Source organism: Gymnoscopelus microlampas (genome assembly GCF_963454915.1).
Source record: "Gymnoscopelus microlampas genome assembly, chromosome: 8".
In the NCBI taxonomy this organism is placed as follows: Eukaryota; Metazoa; Chordata; class Actinopteri; order Myctophiformes; family Myctophidae; genus Gymnoscopelus; species Gymnoscopelus microlampas.
The window spans coordinates 17,570,174-17,587,174 of record NC_139945.1 but is presented as its reverse complement, the minus strand read 5'-3'; the positions used below and the strand labels follow the sequence as shown (position 1 = coordinate 17,587,174).

The following is a 17,001-nucleotide window of genomic DNA, read 5'->3' as shown; positions in this document are numbered from 1 at the left end:
GATATGATTTTTTCCTTTTACATTAACCACTTCAACCCTAGCATCCCTTTTCTGAGGAGAACTCTAGTCAAAAATAGCAGATCTACAAGCTCACAACGCCTCGCAGCGCGAGGCATTGTGAGCTTGTAGATCGGCTATTTTTGGCAAAGAGTTATAGGTGTATTAGGGAAAAAAGGGCAGCAAATGTTTATCTGAAACACAATGTTATACAATACAATATTTTTTTAATAAAAAATTGCTTTTGTTTAATATTTACAGATAGTGGCCCTCATTTATCAACGGAGCGTAAAAAACGGCTTATATTTTTCCATAAATGCGGCCGTACACCAACGTCGAAGTCACATTTATCAAAGGATCCTATTCAGCCAATCCTAGCGTACATCGGGTCGGAGCTTTGATAAATCTCACGTCTGAAAACGAGCGTCATTTGAATAACACGCCCTTAAATATTCTCAAAGCGCCCCGATTTTACGACATGAAGAACCAGAATACGACCAAACAAAGCATGAAAAGCCAATAAGAAAGAGTTTCCCCCGCTTGCCTCGCCACACACATGTAAACGTGAGATCTCAGCGCACCGTAGGCTGAAAACAACGTCAGGATATATTGATAAATGCCGAAAGTTGCTGTGATCTCGCCGTACGCCCATTATTTGGTCTGCACCACGTTGATAAATGAGGGCCAATGAGTTCCACTGTTGGGTGGCTCTGAATTTGGTTTTGGAAGTTCCAAATCTGGTTTGATAAGTATGTTTTAGACCTGAATTAAATAATTGATCTCTGAAGAAATCTGTCTTCCCCTCAATAATTGCATTTCTGGAAAATGTCATAAGATTTTTTTTTTTTTTTTATATATATATATATATATATATATTTTTTTTTTTTTTTTTTTTTTCAATATGTCAATATATGGCAAGTATATGCAGAATATATGCAGCATATTTGCCATATTCAGGTTCATACTGTATGTGCATATATAGGAAATATAGTATGTCTCATATATAGTAACTTATATACAGGGGTGCACATAACTGGTGCGCAGGTGCGCATGCGCACCCAAAATTAAAAATGCGCACCACATCAGGCGACGCGAGGCGCTTTTGCGCACCAACAGCTGGGACAGGAATTTCCAAGCTTTTATTTTTTAGCAAAACTAAAAAATAAAAGCCTGGAGATCGAGGCTAGGAATTTACTTCCTGAAGCCACACTCACACAATCACTCTAAAGCACCCGTCGGCCCCATGTACAGCCATTAGGCACAGGGGTAGAGATATGACTCGCGTCGCCTCGCATCGCCTCGCATTGCCTCGCTGCGTGCACGCAGCCAGCAGCGGCTGTTAGAGGCACTCGTCACCGATAATGAACGCACCGTAATGGTGCAAAATATGCCGTGAACGTCCCAATCTGGCGGATAAAATCAGCGCAGCAGCACAGGGCACCAACCTTGGGGGCTTTATCTAACAGCGTGAGAAAAAAAAACGGCGAAAATCGGCGGAATTCAGAAGCAGAGCGTCCTTTTTCTCTCATACACCCATGACAGTTTAGCCAACTTTGTCAAAACATGATTTTGGTCATGTAAAACAATTAAAAGCTTGTTCCATTTCCTTGCCTTTTCACATTGGTTTAAAAATCATACATGCCTCCAGAAGGTTTTTGTGTCCCACTCTACTCACCATGTACATGAGGATGTCTCTGATCATCACCATGGCTGTCTGATGGTCGTTCCACGCCTGGTTCAGGGTCTGGAGGAAGTTGTTATTGAGAGAGTTGAGGACATCTTCCCGTACCTTTGGGGGAGAGAGAGAGGCAAACAGACACATTAGTTTGGAGTTAGTTTTAGAGGTATTGCAACTTCTACCAAGGTTTTCAGAGGGAATGGACTAAATGAATGCCCTACTTGATCACACTTCAGCGTCACACAAAAGTATCAAAAATAGCAGATATACAAGCTCAAAACGTGGCGCGCAGCGACGCGTTTTGAGCTTGAGACATATGAGATTTCCACCCGACAGAGACGATATTACACATTCTGAAACTTTTCCAGACATTTTTGCTGTGAGAGAGAGAGAGACTTGAGAAAGATCATTGCTGCTATTACCTCTATTATCAGTCATAAGTAGGGAACCGCCAGAAACGGGCTCATGATGGGCCCTTTTTCAGTTCCAAACCAAAGATTAAGCAACATTATAGTTCCGTTATTTTCAAGTGTTTTGATTGGAAAAGAGGACATAACAGTACAGTAGGACTGGAAATGTTTACTGTAAAATAACACTCACTCCGCTGACTAGCTAGTTCACTAGTCTAGCTATTTAACTAGACCGTTTATTTGAAATGGTTCCAAAACTTTTTATCGAGACCCAAAAGATCTCCCCGGGACCCAAACTAGTGAAAATAGCCGATCTACAAGCTCACAACTTTGAGAGCATCGCGACGTGTTGTGTTGCTTTTTTAAGTAAATTCTTTTTATTGATGTTTATTGTATACATTGCTTTAAAAAAAGAATTGCTGATGAAAGTTTTGACAATCTTTTGATATTTTTTTTATTTATTCATATAGGAAATACAAATTAGTGTTTGGGAACCACTGGTTTATTATTTGTTACTTAACGGCACAAACCACAGCCGTGCTGATGTAGTTCCGTTATTGCTGCTATAAGGAAAATAATCACACCCAGTGTGAAGTGAGCGGTGATATTTATGAGTTATTAATTTCATCATGCGTCTCGCTAGCCAATCACAGTACGTCCTGCGAAGCGGCGCTTACATCTTTTACATTATTATTAATTTCATCATGCGTCTCGCTAGCTAATCACAGCGCGTCTGCGAAGTTTGAAGTTAATTTCATCATGTGCCTCGCTAGCCAATCACAGCACGTCCTGCAAAGCTTAGCCTATGGGCGTGTTTTCCACAGCATGGCGTCACAGCGAAAGACAAATTTTCACAACGGAAAGAAAAACTTTCACCACGGATGGGTCCTAAAACCTCTTATAGGAGCGGTTGCACCGCTCAAAAAAGGGGAAAAAAACTCTCCAAACATTTGGTAGGACTTGAACCCCAAGAGGATAGGCACACACACTGTCTGTTCAAGGTCTATTTTTTTTCTCATGCCCCTTTTTTTGTACTGAGAGCTGTCTCTTACATCTGTACTGGGAGCTGGGGACCTTCCCCCTGCCCTGCTATCTAAGCAAGATGACACACGTGAAAAAAAGAATCCGCTGTGTTAATTATTTATCCATTTTTAACTCTGAGCGTGTAAAAATGTAACCATTTGGTTACATTTTGTACACTCTCAGAGTTAAATGAACGGACCCTCATCCAATGTTATTTTGTAATAAACCTCCCACCTAGGACTCACCTAACCCCTGCTCATAATGCAAGGGTGGGGTAGAGGACAGAGTACAGCAACTTGCAATGGGCCTGGTTTTCAAGATACTCAAGGGACCTGGTTTTCAAGATACTCAAGGGACCTGGTTTTCAAGATACTCAAGGGACCAGTGCCCCATGTACCTGTCAAACTACTTCAAAAGAGTGAGAAATGCTCACGGGCACAACCAGAGGGAGCTCCACTGATCTCATTCCGCCCAGATTCGACACAAACATGGGGATGAATTTGTTCTACTATTATGCCAGCAAAATGTGTTATGCCCTGCCACCAGCGATCAAAACGTGTGACGACTCCTCCTTAAAAAAAAAACGCCATAAAAGAGCACCTGTCTGCAATTTGCAACTGGACCTAGACAAGTCTTCTAGCTTGCCAAAAGAACCCCCTCACTTTTGTTTCTGTAAATATACTTTTACTGCTCCTAGTATTGATGATTTCTTGTATGGCATTGTATGTCCCTATGTGTCTTGATGAATTGAATACATAGGACCACAATGGAAACAAGCCCTCAGGGCTTTTTGTGTTATCCTTTTAGCATTATTGTATAACTGTACCTCTGTACTTGTTTGCAAACTGTTAATAAAGTATTTAATAAAAAATAAAAAATACGGGAAAGCATCTGTGTCATTTTGGATTTTTGCGTTGGCTATTCAAAAATAGCAGACATACATCAACTACCGATTTAGAAGGCAGTTGTAGAATGGGTCTCGAGTCTATAATGAACGCTCAGGAGGATGTTATGGCGTAGTAGTTATTAGATGGTTAGGTACTGCAGTGTGACTCAGCAGCAGCAGCAGTACAGAGTTAAGGCCAAGGTCTCTGTGGAGCAGCATTGTAAAAGGTCACAGCAGAGCAGCCACACCCTCTCTCCCTGTGGATGGACTTATTTATTTCATATATTTAATTGAGACTCACTCACTCCGGCTCTCTGCATCCATACAGGGAGGTCAAGTATCAAGCAGTGGTCGACAGATTTTATTTTTATAAATCAATGGCCCCATGCTGATTTATAATCTATTGCCGGTAGGTCTTTTTTTTTATCTAATAAAATATCTCCGTACACTAACTTTTTGTTGTTGTTTTTTCTTCGTAAATTAACGCCCTACTTGATCATACCACAACGTAACACAAAAGCATCAAAAGTACTACTTTGCTATTTTTGAATTTGAATCCTGAAAAGTAAGAGCTTTGGAGATTCCACACGAACACTGATAGTCAGTCAACAGTCAACTTTACTCAATGCATTCAGCTCAGTTTATCATACACAAACGGTACGAACTTTCAACCAAATTCTCTACTGAGCCAATGTCAAAATGCACCATATGAATTATAATAACCCTCATGGCGTTCCTATTTTGGACATACCGTTATACGTAGGTGAAAATGTATAGTCATGAATTTTGCGTGGAAGCATATCTTGATTATAGTGATTAGGTTAGGATCCAAAGCTTTCCATTAAAATCTGACCAAATACAAACTAAAATAAAGCATGGATACCTACATTACATATAAATACACCTACCTGACATACCATCTCCTTGGCTCAACTTTGATTGATGACGACATTAGTTGAATTCATATTTTAGGGAGGCGGAGTGTCGAGCGTAAGACTCTATAATTAAGTATGAGGCCAGTTGGCTGACATTCAAAAGGCGACATTTGCTGATATATTGTATCATGGTTGTCATCCCAATGTGTGTATTAAGCCAAGTTAATTAGATTTCATGAGCCATCTATAAAGAGTGTGTGTGTGTGTGTGTGTGTGTGTGTGTGTGTGTGTGTGTGTGTGTGTGTGTGTGTGTGTGTGTGTGTGTGTGTGTGTGTGTGTGTGTGTGTGTGTGTGTGTGTGTGTCCGTCCGTCCGTCCGGGGCTAACATCACAAACGAAACAACTGAATCGATCAGTCCCAAATGTCTTGGGACTGTAATCCCAACTACAAATAATTGTGATTAACGATTTAATTGTGTTTTGAACAGTGGAACATATGAATAAAAATGTGACTTCTGTTTGCCTTTTAGGCTTCGTAATCAAAAATTGCATAGGATAGATATGATATAAATATAACTTAAAATATATAAAGAAATTACTGACATATTTAATAATTGTTTAATAAAAAAAAAGAATTGCAGAAATAGCTGACAACGCGTTGTAAACTTGTAGATCAGCTATTTGAAAATGTATGAATATTTGTCAACATGGAAACGATTATGGCGATAATGCGATTATCTCAAATAATTGCGATTAGACCAGGGGTCTTCAACGTTTTCAGGCCAAGGACCCCCTTGCTGAGAGAGAGATGATGCAGGGACCCCCTCCTCTATATTGTATAAAATTGTGTTTCAGATTAAACTTTTTTTGTTCACTTGGTCTGCTCTTTTTTCCCCTCTACTACACCTCTTTGCCAAAAATAGCAGCTCTGCTATTTTTTTTCACCCCTGGATTAGACGATTATGTAATAATTGGGACAGGCCTAGGCCTACTGTGAGAATATTTGCACTTTGCACCAGCAATCAGCTAATATAACAATTCAACTCAGTTCTAAATTACAAACAAAAAATCACACCCTGTGTGAAGGTAGCGGCGCCTTTGATACATTTTGTCATCGATATGTGTTTATAATGTGTTTATAGCCATGTGTATCACTTTGTTGACGGGTCTGACCAATCAGAGCGTTGACGGGTCTGACCAATCAGAGCGTTGACGGTGAACACGGACAAAGTCAGCTATAGAGCAGGCTAGCGCCGCAAAAAAACACTATGCCTGAAACAGCACTCTCGGGACGTGTGCGACCTTTTTTTTGCAACCCAATTTCTCTGTTTTCAAACTCAGTACCCCCAGCTGTCTGTCGCACCACTATAAAGGTAGAACGGTTACTAATAGGACCTATTTGTGGTTTCTGTGGCTTGCTTTGCTTTGTGAGCTCACCACCACACACACACACACACAGGCTCACTGACGCCTGGAGTTTTCACCCATGATAGGCTGAATAGCGTCACTGTTGGGTGGAACCCTCATATCTCCAAAACTGTTACTTGTCAGGAAACGGAAAAAAATAACCTGTGTTCCGATGGATCCAGTATAGTTGTTATTTAGTCACAAAGCTGCCATTTCTACTTTTCATTGGTTAAAAATGTATAAAACCCAGACAATATTATTAACCACTTTCACACATTGACTGCCAGAATTATTTTCAAAATCTCTGTTATTCATGCCAGAGATTTTTCAATGGGAAAAAAAAAGTACTCAAGAGCCGAGATACAAAATTTTAAAGTTTTAAGTTAACAAGGAAGTGGATGAGAGTAAAGATCTTCGAAAATTCATATCTCCTTGGTCTTTGGGTCCAAAAGAAAAAAAAAAAGTAAAAAAAAAAAAAAAAAAAATTTGAATTTTTTTTGAAAATTTTTTTTTTTGCTAATATCGAATTAATTCGATCTAGGCAGGCAAGTGATGATAAGCTAATATCGAATTAATTCGATCTAGGCAGTCAATGTGTTAACCCATTAAGACCTGGAACTGTGTCATTTTTAGATTTGAGCTAAAAAGCTTTATTTTACACTTTGGCTATTCAAAAATAGCAGATATACAAGCTCGTTGCGCGGCACCGAGTGCCGCGCAACGAGCTTGTAGATCTGCTATTTTTGAAAAATCGTGAAAATGTGTGCAAATCTTTGAATATATATATATTTTTAAAGCGAACATTTTTAACTCAAATCTTTGCTTCTGGGGGTCCCTGGAACAACATATTTTGATGGGGGTCCGCGGCCAAATACATATAATTTTGGGGGTCCTTGACATGAAAAAGATTGAGCACCACTGATATAGAAACAAACGTTTTTTCAGAACACTGTTGGGATTTAGGAGACTCGGTAGAATCGGCTTCAGGTCTGAAATAAATAAATAGCTGAAATATGGAGATACAAGGTTTCTGCGCGACAGCAACTGCTCTTCACACCACACTGTCTGCATACCAAATTGGTTGCCGGGCTGAGACTTGCAGCAGCCAGACGACTATGATTCAGTCTGGTCATTTGGCCCATCCATGTTTAACTGTGAATGCAGGGTCAGCCACAGAACGGCGCCCCCCCCCCCCCCTCCCCTCCCTCTCGGAGCAGTTTGGGGCGACCTGCATTCGAGGACACATCCTACTCCAGTGGTGGAAAAAGTACTCAAATGTGTTACTTAAGTAAAAGTATCAATACTGCAATGTAGAAGTATTCTGTTACAAGTAAAAGACCGGAATTCAAAATTGACTATGACTGAGTATTGGTATTGGTATCAAAATGTAAACAACTAAAAGTAAAAGTACAAAAATGTTTGAAAATAGCAGATCTACAAGCTCACAACGCGTCGCGTTGTGAGCTTGTAGATCTGCTATTTTCAAATAGCCTAGTTATAAAATAGGGCTAAAGTGGTTACTGTATGTTTTATAATATCATAATTTATATCTGCAAAGTAACTAGTAACTAAAGTTTTCAAATAATTATAGTGGAGTAAAAGTACAATATTTGCCTCTGTGATGTGTAGTGGAGTAGAAGTAAAAGTACTGAAAATGTGAAATACTCCAGTAAAGTCAAAAATCCTCAAAAGTGTACTTAAGTACAGTACTTAAGTAAATGTACTTAGTTACTTTACGCCACTGTCCTACTCAATTAGGATAGGCTGCAGGTAGACAGACGTGCAGTAGCAGGAGCTTTGGGTCACAAACGCGGTTGGGATCCGGAACCGGTTACTCAATGTCCCCAGCTCACACTGTCAAGAGCTGGTGTATGTGGACTCCACGTCAGTTATACAATTACAATAATCAGTGGTTCTCCAAATCTTAATTTCAAGGATCACCATGACTCTGAGAGTGTACAAATGGACCCATAAGGGTCCATTTGGTTCCATGTGTACAATCTCAGAGTTACAGACCTGTAAGGATACATTTTTTACCCACTGTAGTAGGAATGGTTAAAGGGAACCGTTAAGGAATCGGACCGCTAAGACGGAATCGTTGGCCTAGCGGTCCAGGCACATACCACATATAGGCTCTAATGCTGCTGACAGCGTGTCGCAAGTTCGAATCTCAATGACCTTTGTGGCATGTCACTTCCGTCTCTCTCTCTCTCCCTGTTTCAATTAAACCTTTAAGACCTGAGGCGATTCTTAAAAATGTTTTCTAAATCTCAAAAAACCTGTTTTTTTGAGAAAAACAAATCTCAAGATTTTTCAAAAATAGCAGATCTACAAGCTCATAGCGCGGCACTCGGTGCCGCGCTATGAGCTTGTATATCTGCTATTTTTGAATAGCCAAAGAAATCTAAAGTGACACAGATGCGTTCCAGGTCTTAATGGGTTAAGGCAGAAAGCCCCCAAAAAATCTTTGGGAATCGTTAAAATCCTTCAAGATCCCAACCCTAATCACAAAAATAAAAAGTGACTCATAACCGAAAAGGTAAAAACAACAAAGCATGAAGTTGCATGCGTATCATCAGCACTCACTCCTGCCAGCCTTACTTTGTTAATAAGGTGCTCGGTGACAACTTCCCGCAGGCCCGTGTAGAGCTTCTCTCCGTGCTTGTGGAGCACCATGGTGTAGGCGTTCCTGTACAGCTCCTCGAAGCTCAGCCCGCTGTTGTTTTTCCTCTGGATCTCCTGGATGGCGTTCTTCAGAAGGTCCCAGATGTTGTTGACGTACTTCTCGTCCATCGTCATCTGCAACGGACAGAGCAGGCCAAGGGCAGGAGACAAGTTATTGTCAGTCACACACACAATCTAAAAGTTGTTCTTAAACCTTTTTCGTGCCAAGGACCCCCAAATTGACGTACAGTTTCCAGCGGACCCCCATCTGAAAATGTTTTGACCCAGAAACCCCCTAAAACAGTGGTTTTCAACCTTTTTCATGCCAAGGACCCCTAAATTGATAATATTTTGGCCACGGACCCACATCTGAAAATGCTTTGTGCCAGGCAAGCCCCAGAAGCAAAGATTTGAATTAAAAATGTTTGCTTTAAAAAAAAATATATATATATATATATATTCAAAGATATGCACACATTTTCAAGATTTTTCAAAAATAGCAGATCTACAAGCTCATAGCGCGGCACTCGGTGCCGCGCTATGAGTTTGTAGATCTGCTATTTCTAAATAGCCAAAGCTAAGTGGTTAAAATTATAGTGACGCGATGTTAACTCCTTTCGCTGGGGGGACCCCCTGGTAACCCCTCAAGGACCACCCGGACCACTGGTTGAGAACCACTGCCCTAGAAGAGAAGATTTGTGTTATTTTTTCTTTTGCTATTTTATTAATTTACAGTCTCTTGATGGAGGTGACCACCGCCAATTATTCAATCTGACATGTCAGGACGACATAGAAATAAAGGCTCTCTAGATATATATATTTTTTTTATGTCTTTAACCACTTAAACCCTAGATACCTCATTAAACGGGATCCCCCATAGGTCTAGCTATACTTGACCCCTTTCTTTTTGAGTGGTGCTAAACACTCCTACTGTATATCTGACTTTGTCCGTGTGTCCGTATGTATGTATGTCCAATAAACAAACATTGATGACAACATCAATACGGGGCTCATCAAAGGCACCACTCTCTTCACACAGGGTGTGATTTTTTTCCCTCTCTACGCCAAGTCTCTTTGGCAGAAATAGCCAGATCTGTAGATCAGCTATTTTACTGAACGTTGGCCTATTTTTTTGCAGAATGTTGGCCTATTACTATCACATGCCCAGAATAGGGAAGGGACACTAGGGTTCCTGTGGTTAAAGTATCAAACAATCCACACACCTTTTGTGGTAACCTGAGAAATTCAAATCAGGTCCTTGTTTATTGTTCCCTTAATGTGGTTGATGATGCAATAGCAGGCAGCAGAATGTAACTTCAGGGTGGCACAGAGGTAGCCTTCGTATATGCAGATTAGCCCATCCGTCGCCTTCTTTTCTCACAGGATTTTGTTGTTGTCGGGCAGAAACCTCTTATTTTCTATATTTTAACTAAAAGTTTTTTCGTAAATTAACGCCCTACTTGATCATACTACAGTGTCACTGACACGACAAACGAAAGCATCAAAAGTAAAAGAAAAATCTCGAAACGTGGCCGTGTTTTTGGATCTGCTACTTTTGCCGTTTTGGAATTTGAATCCTGAAAATAAACCGTTTTTGGACATGAGGTTTTCCACCCCGGCAGAGACTAATTATTTCTGCAGTTAACGGGTTAGAGTTGGGAAGGGGGGGCATATGTGCCTACCTGATTGTCTATCTGAAACTGTAGTTTAAAAACATGATTAAAATAGATGTATCACACATGTGATACAAAATATAATTCACTTCACATAAGGGCCCAATCACATCATTTTAGCCAAAGGATATTACACACACACACACACACAATTAAAGTTTTTTTTTGCCTTTATTGATACTATAGTACAGTAGGTTGACAGGAAATGGGGAGAGAGAGAGAGAGAGATGGGGAGTGACACGCAGCAAAGAACGTCGGGATGCCAACCTGTGACGCGCCGTCAGGCTACATTGAGCCTAGGTGCCCGGAACGCTATGCCAGCCGTTCGGGCACTACATATATTTTTTTAACCCATTGAGGCCTGAGGTTCCGATTCTGCAAAATGTCTTTTTTTTTTTACGGTTTTCTGAAAAACGTATGTTTCTATATCAGTGGTTTTAAAACCTTTTCATGTCAAGGACCACCTAAATGATATGAATTTGGCCGCGGACCCCCATCTCAAAATATTTTGTTCCAGGGACCCCCAGAGGCAAAGATTTGAGTTATGTTTGCTTTAAAAGAAAAAAAAAAAAAATATATATATATATATATATTCAAAGATTTGCACACATTTTCACGTTTTTTCAAAAATAGCAGATCTACAAGCTCGTAGCGCGGCACTCGGTGCCGCGCTACGAGCTTGTATATCTGCTATTTTCATTATTGACAGTATACAAAGTAGAGACAGGAAACGGGGAGAGAGAGAGACAGGTAGCGACACCCAACAAAGGTCGTCGGACTCGGGAAAATCAAACCCCGTGACTCGCTGTCAGGCTGCATTAGAGCCTATATGTGGTATGCGCCTTCACCGCTAGGCCAACGGCACCCCACAATCAGACTTTTGAGATCAGACCAGTTCTTGAGAGCATCGTGTATGGCACCAGTTGTCATTTTACAGCATGGCATCTCACTCTCACCCTGGCGTCTCCACTTTGGGCATGTCATCATAGGCAAAACATGTCAAGCTTGTAGATCAGCCTTTTCTGAACAGGACTTAAGTGATTATGGTTAATGACATCATGGATATCAGAATTGCTAATAGGAACAGTAATAGCTGCTATATATTGTTGCTGTCAGGCAGAAACCTCTCATATCCATAATTTACCTTACCTAAATGAATGCCCTACTTGATCACACTACAGCGTCAGACAAAAGCATCAAAAGTAGCAGATCCGGCCCAGACAGCTGGCCTAGCGGTCTGGGCACTTTGGGCTCTAAATGCAGCGCGTCGCAGGTTCGAGTCCCGTTCCCGGCGGCCATTGCTGCGTGTCACTCCACGTCTCCCTCTCCCCGTTTCCTGTCTGTCTCCACTAAATTATATCAATAAAGGCTTAAATAAAGCCAAAAACAAATACCAAACAAGAAAAAATGAAAAGTGGCGCAAAGCAACACGGAACGCGCCTTGAGCTTGTCGATCTGCTACTTTTGAATTTGAATCCTGAAAAATACGTTTTGGACATACGAGGTTTCCCACCCGACAGAGACCAAATGGAAGACCCGGCAACACAACAAAACATGCTGCTTCACAAATTGCTGCATACTGTCATTCCAGTGCACCGTTATGATTTGTATATTTTTTGTTTTATTTAACCCATTAATACCTGGAACTGTGTCATTTTTAGATTTGTGCTAAAAAAACATTATTTTACACTTTGGGCTATTCAAAAATAGCAGATCTACAAGCTCGTAGCGCGGCACCGAGTGCCGCGCTACGAGCTTGTAGATCTGCTATTTTTGAAAAATCATGAAAATGTGTGCAAATCTCTGAACATAATATATTTTTAAAGCGAACATTTTTAACTCAACCTTTGCTTCTGGGGGTCCCTGGAACAAAATATTTTGATGGGGGTCCGCGGCCAAATACATATCATTTTGGGGGTCCTTGACATGAAAAAGTTTGAGCACCACTGATATAGAAACATACGTTTTTCAGAAAACTGTTGAGATTTAGGAGACATGTAGAATCGGCTTCAGGTCTCAATGGGTTAAACAAGACAAGAGTCTAATAATGATGTGGCCCTCCAGATTCAGTGGTGAAGCTGCACTACACAGTCTGTCTGCTTGTGTGTGCATAGTGTGCTGTGTGGTGAATCTGGTTGATGGTCTACTTACTCTACTACACCTCATTTGGCCAAATAAAACTGCTGCACAACAACCTCGACATAACTAAGAGAGTCACCAGAAGAAAAGAAAAACATTTTCGAAAATAATTTTGTTTTCACCTATAACCCAACTTTCACTCTTTTCACTTTTACACCTCCACCAGGCATTTCAAGTTGTGAGCTTGTAGATCAGCTATTTTCTGCAAAGATATTTGGTGTAGATGGGGGGGCTGGGGGACCCCGGTCAACAGGGTTTAAATGACCTGTGAGTCTAACTTGATCCTGTTGCTCAGTACACTCCCACATTCACTTCTTCAAATGGGATACTACTGCCATGACAACATCAGCAGCAACAACGGTACGGCTAAAATAATCCATATCGTTGCGGTCGGGCAGCAACCTCTTATCTCCATATTCTACCTTTGTGGGGGTTTTTTCGTAAATAAATGCCCTACTTGATCACACCACTAACAGCGTCACACAAAACATCAAAAGTAGAAGATCCACAAGCTGGAAGTGGATTTGAGCTTGTAGATATGCTACTTTTGCTGTTTTTGAATTTGAATCCTGAAAAGTAACAGTTTTGGACATATGAGGTTTCCACCCGACAGACACTACATATTCAAAGTGTGGCATAAATGCCTGGGTTTCCTTTAGCTGTCACAAGAATAGCACCAATCATGGCTGTTTAGTTTAGTCCACAAAAGGACAATCACTTGCAGATTGCCAGTCCATGGCACATAGAAGGCTGAGAGAACTTGAGCACCGTTTTATAAAGGGTCTCTAGTACATAGGCATGGTGGGGTATATATGCTAAAGCCAAGCAAAAACGTTTTAATGCACATAACTATATATTTCATACAAGCCCCCCCCCCCCTCCCTTTGGGAAGAGCAATAGGCAAAAACAAATGTTTTGGATTGAATACTTTAACAGTTTGCAAAAACAAGGCACGGTGGCACAGATTTATACAAAAGAATGCTAAAAGGATGACCCAGATAAGCCCTCAGGGCTTGTTTACATTAAGGTCCTGTGTATTAAATTCATCAAATGTGTGCACCTTGTTCCCAGACAAGCCCAAACACATGCATGTCAACATGCTGTTCTTCGGTCTGTTCTGTCAGGACCGGGACACGTTCAACAGGCTCAGATCAAGTCTTTTTTTATTGTATTTATAAATCAATACCAGACTTGTGGTGGTGATATTAAGTTCAGTGTAGATACTGTGCATAACTTTATTATTACTAACGAGGAATGACATGAGTATAATAATAAACAACCAATTCCCAAACTGAAGTGTACATTGCTATGAAGAAAGGGGTCTATTCGTAAATGTATGAAAAGCAGACATAACACACAACAAGTGTCAGGACTCAGGAGGAGCTCCAGCAGACAGATAAATGCTGTGGCTACTAGTCTGCTGCTAGCAGCTATATGCTAAGGTGGCTACAGGCGAAATGAACACAACGAACAATGGAAAGTGACCATTAAAACAACTGGGAGTCAATCATGGAACAACGCAGTGGTCAGCCAACTAAACAAGCAGTGGGCTGGGGTGGTCAAGCCAAATGAATGTGACGCCTAACAGTTTGTTTACGGTCAGACAGACAGGCCTCCGACTGGGGCCAAAGTGGCCTCGGAATGTCCCACATCCGGTCTGACTGGCTGTAGAGCGGATACGGAAACGGTTCCATGTATATGTAAGTTGCTATTCGAGCAAAAACTCACCGGAAACAGTTACAGTAGGCGGGCCCTAGACCGGATTTGAGCACCGAGCAGTGAATAGAGCCCTCTCGCGAGGTTATAGCTGTAATAATATGCGAGACGGAGCTCATATTAGTACGTTAGCATATTAGCTTAGCATTTAGCCTACACAGACCAGGGCGCTCGAGTTGGACGCCCGGCGGGCAGACGGAGCGCCCCTGCCGGGGGACGGTGGTGTACTCACAGGGAAGGCCCGGATCCTCATCTTGGTGTCCTTCTTGGTTCCTCCTTTGCTGAGATTGGACATGGTGGCTCTCTCTCCCTGTGGGTTTATTTATCTAAACATGAAAGTTGTCTCCGGGGAAAGGGGACAGACAGACAGGGACCGTTGTGGTGGCACTACTCGACCTTCCTCCTCCTCGCAGGGTCCTCGTCCTCCCTCTTCCTCACTTTGTGACAGTATAAATCCACTAGTTGTGTGTGTGTGTGTGTGTGTGTGTGTGTGTGTGTGTGTGTGTGCGTGCATGTCAGTGTGTCTGATACACGACAGTGATGCAGTGTTGCCAGGTTTAGCGTTAGAATTAAGCCACCGGGTCTATGAAAACAAACCCAAAAGAAGCGATGACCACTTTAAACCTATTATGCATCGGCTACTTGAAAATAGCAGATCCACAAGCTCACAACGCGTCGCATTGTGAGCTTGTAGATCTGCTATATATTTTGTGGGGAAAAAAAGTGAAAAATGTAGAATACTTTCGAAACATTTTAACAACACAAATCTTGTATCGGGGGTGACGGGGGTCCCTGGCACAAAAAATAAATCAGGTGGGGGGGGGGGGGTGAATGATGAATACACATGGACCCCAATGGAGACAATAGTGCTTTCTTGGGTTTTAATCCTTTTAGCAGACCTTGTATAGAATTGTACTTTCTGTGCTTTTTTGTTTATAAAAACAACTATTAATAAAGTAATCAATCAATCAACTAGCAAGTCGCTTATAATAAGCGGACATGGCAACCCTGAAAGCGATGTTGGACTTATAGCAGTACCTGCACGTCTCATTGCGCACAGCTCGTGCTCTGTCTGCAACTCACGCGAGAGAGAAAGTGTAAACATTTAATTGGGACATTTATATCAATTTACATTTACAAAGTTATTATGATACAGTCAGTGGAAAACAGGAAAAAGTACTCACATGTTTTTACTTATCAATACTGCAATGCAGAAATACTCTGTTCGGGGTCATCAATGTGTCCGTACACGGACAGACGTGTCCGTGGCAAGACTTGTCCAGTCCATGTCCGCTGCAAATCCAGAGCCAAAAATCTGTCTGAGCTCCAGCTTTTTAAGCTTATGACTGAGTAATGACTGTTAATTGGTTGATGACAATATGACAATTCTTCTCACGTCTCTGATTGTCTTTAATGCTTTGAAAAGTTCAAAGCCATCACTTCGATTTAGAAGTAGAAAATATAGACAAAAGTGCAGAGTTGGTCATGGAAATATGGAAAAGCAATTTTTGGAATGGGTAACAAATTGCTCCATCTGCCTTACCTCTCAGCTTTCCTAATAATAAAATAAAGTTCAAAGGGATGATGACTAACCACTCTTCCACGTTTTATGATGTAATCATTTATATCTGCATTACAACTAGTAAGTAACTAAAGTTTTCAAATAATTGTAGTGGAGTAAAAGTCCAATATTTGCCTCTAAGATGTAGTGGAGTAGAAGTAAAATTATAGACAATTGGAAATACTCCAGTAAAGTAAAATTTTACTTTACAATGTTGAGGTACTTGACGAGTGACGAAAACAGAAAAATAATTGTTCCCCCAAAAACCTGTTAGGAGCACGTTTCAGGCAATTTAAAGCTGATTGGTAGTGATTTTTTTGTGAATCTTTTTTTCTGTTTCGGTAGTGACGAAAAGTGACGAGTGACGAAAACAGAAAAAAAATTGTTCCCCCAAAAACCTGTTAGGAGCACGTTTCAGGCAATTTAAAGCTGATTGGTAGTGATTTTTTTGTGATTTTTTTTTTCCGTTTCGGTAGTGACGAAAAGTGACGAGTGACGAAAACAGAAAAAACAATTTCCCCAAAAAACCTGTTAGGAGCACGTTTCAGGCATTTTAAAGCTGATTGGTAGTGATTTTTTTGTGAAATTTTTTTTCCGTTTCGGTAGTGACGACTAGTGACGAGTGACGAAAACAGAAAAAAAAAAATTCCCCCAAAAACCTGTTAGGAGCACGTTTCAGGCAATTTAAAGCTGATTGGTAGTGATTTTTTTGTGAATTTTGTTTTCCGTTTCGGTAGTGACGAAAAGTGACGAGTGACGAAAACAGAAAAAAAATTGTTCCCCCAAAAACCTGTTAGGAGCACGTTTCAGGCAATTTAAAGCTGATTGGTAGTGATTTTTTTGTGAATTTTTTTTTCCGTTTCGGTAGTGACGAAAAGTGACGAGTGACGAAAACAGAAAAAAAAATGTTCCCCCAAAAACCTGTTAGGAGCACGTTTCAGGCAATTTAAAGCTGATTGGTAGTGATTTTTTT

At 40.9% G+C, this 17,001-nt stretch overlaps 1 protein-coding gene across 1 annotated transcript in view; it reads right to left on the bottom strand.

Annotated features, from left to right (window-relative positions):
- The window catches only part of cul3b (cullin 3b), a 35,384-nt gene extending 20,426 nt beyond the window's left edge, over window positions 1-14,958 (bottom strand). Inside the window, exons 1-3 of the mRNA XM_084063764.1 lie at window positions 14,700-14,958; window positions 8,877-9,074; window positions 1,673-1,786 (exon numbers count right to left, since the gene is read on the bottom strand). Of these exons, the coding sequence (XP_083919890.1) occupies window positions 1,673-1,786; window positions 8,877-9,074; window positions 14,700-14,762 (375 nt within the window). The 5' untranslated portion in view covers window positions 14,763-14,958. The remainder of the gene's footprint in view (window positions 1-1,672; window positions 1,787-8,876; window positions 9,075-14,699) is intronic.
- Between the last annotated feature and the right edge of the window lie 2,043 nt (window positions 14,959-17,001).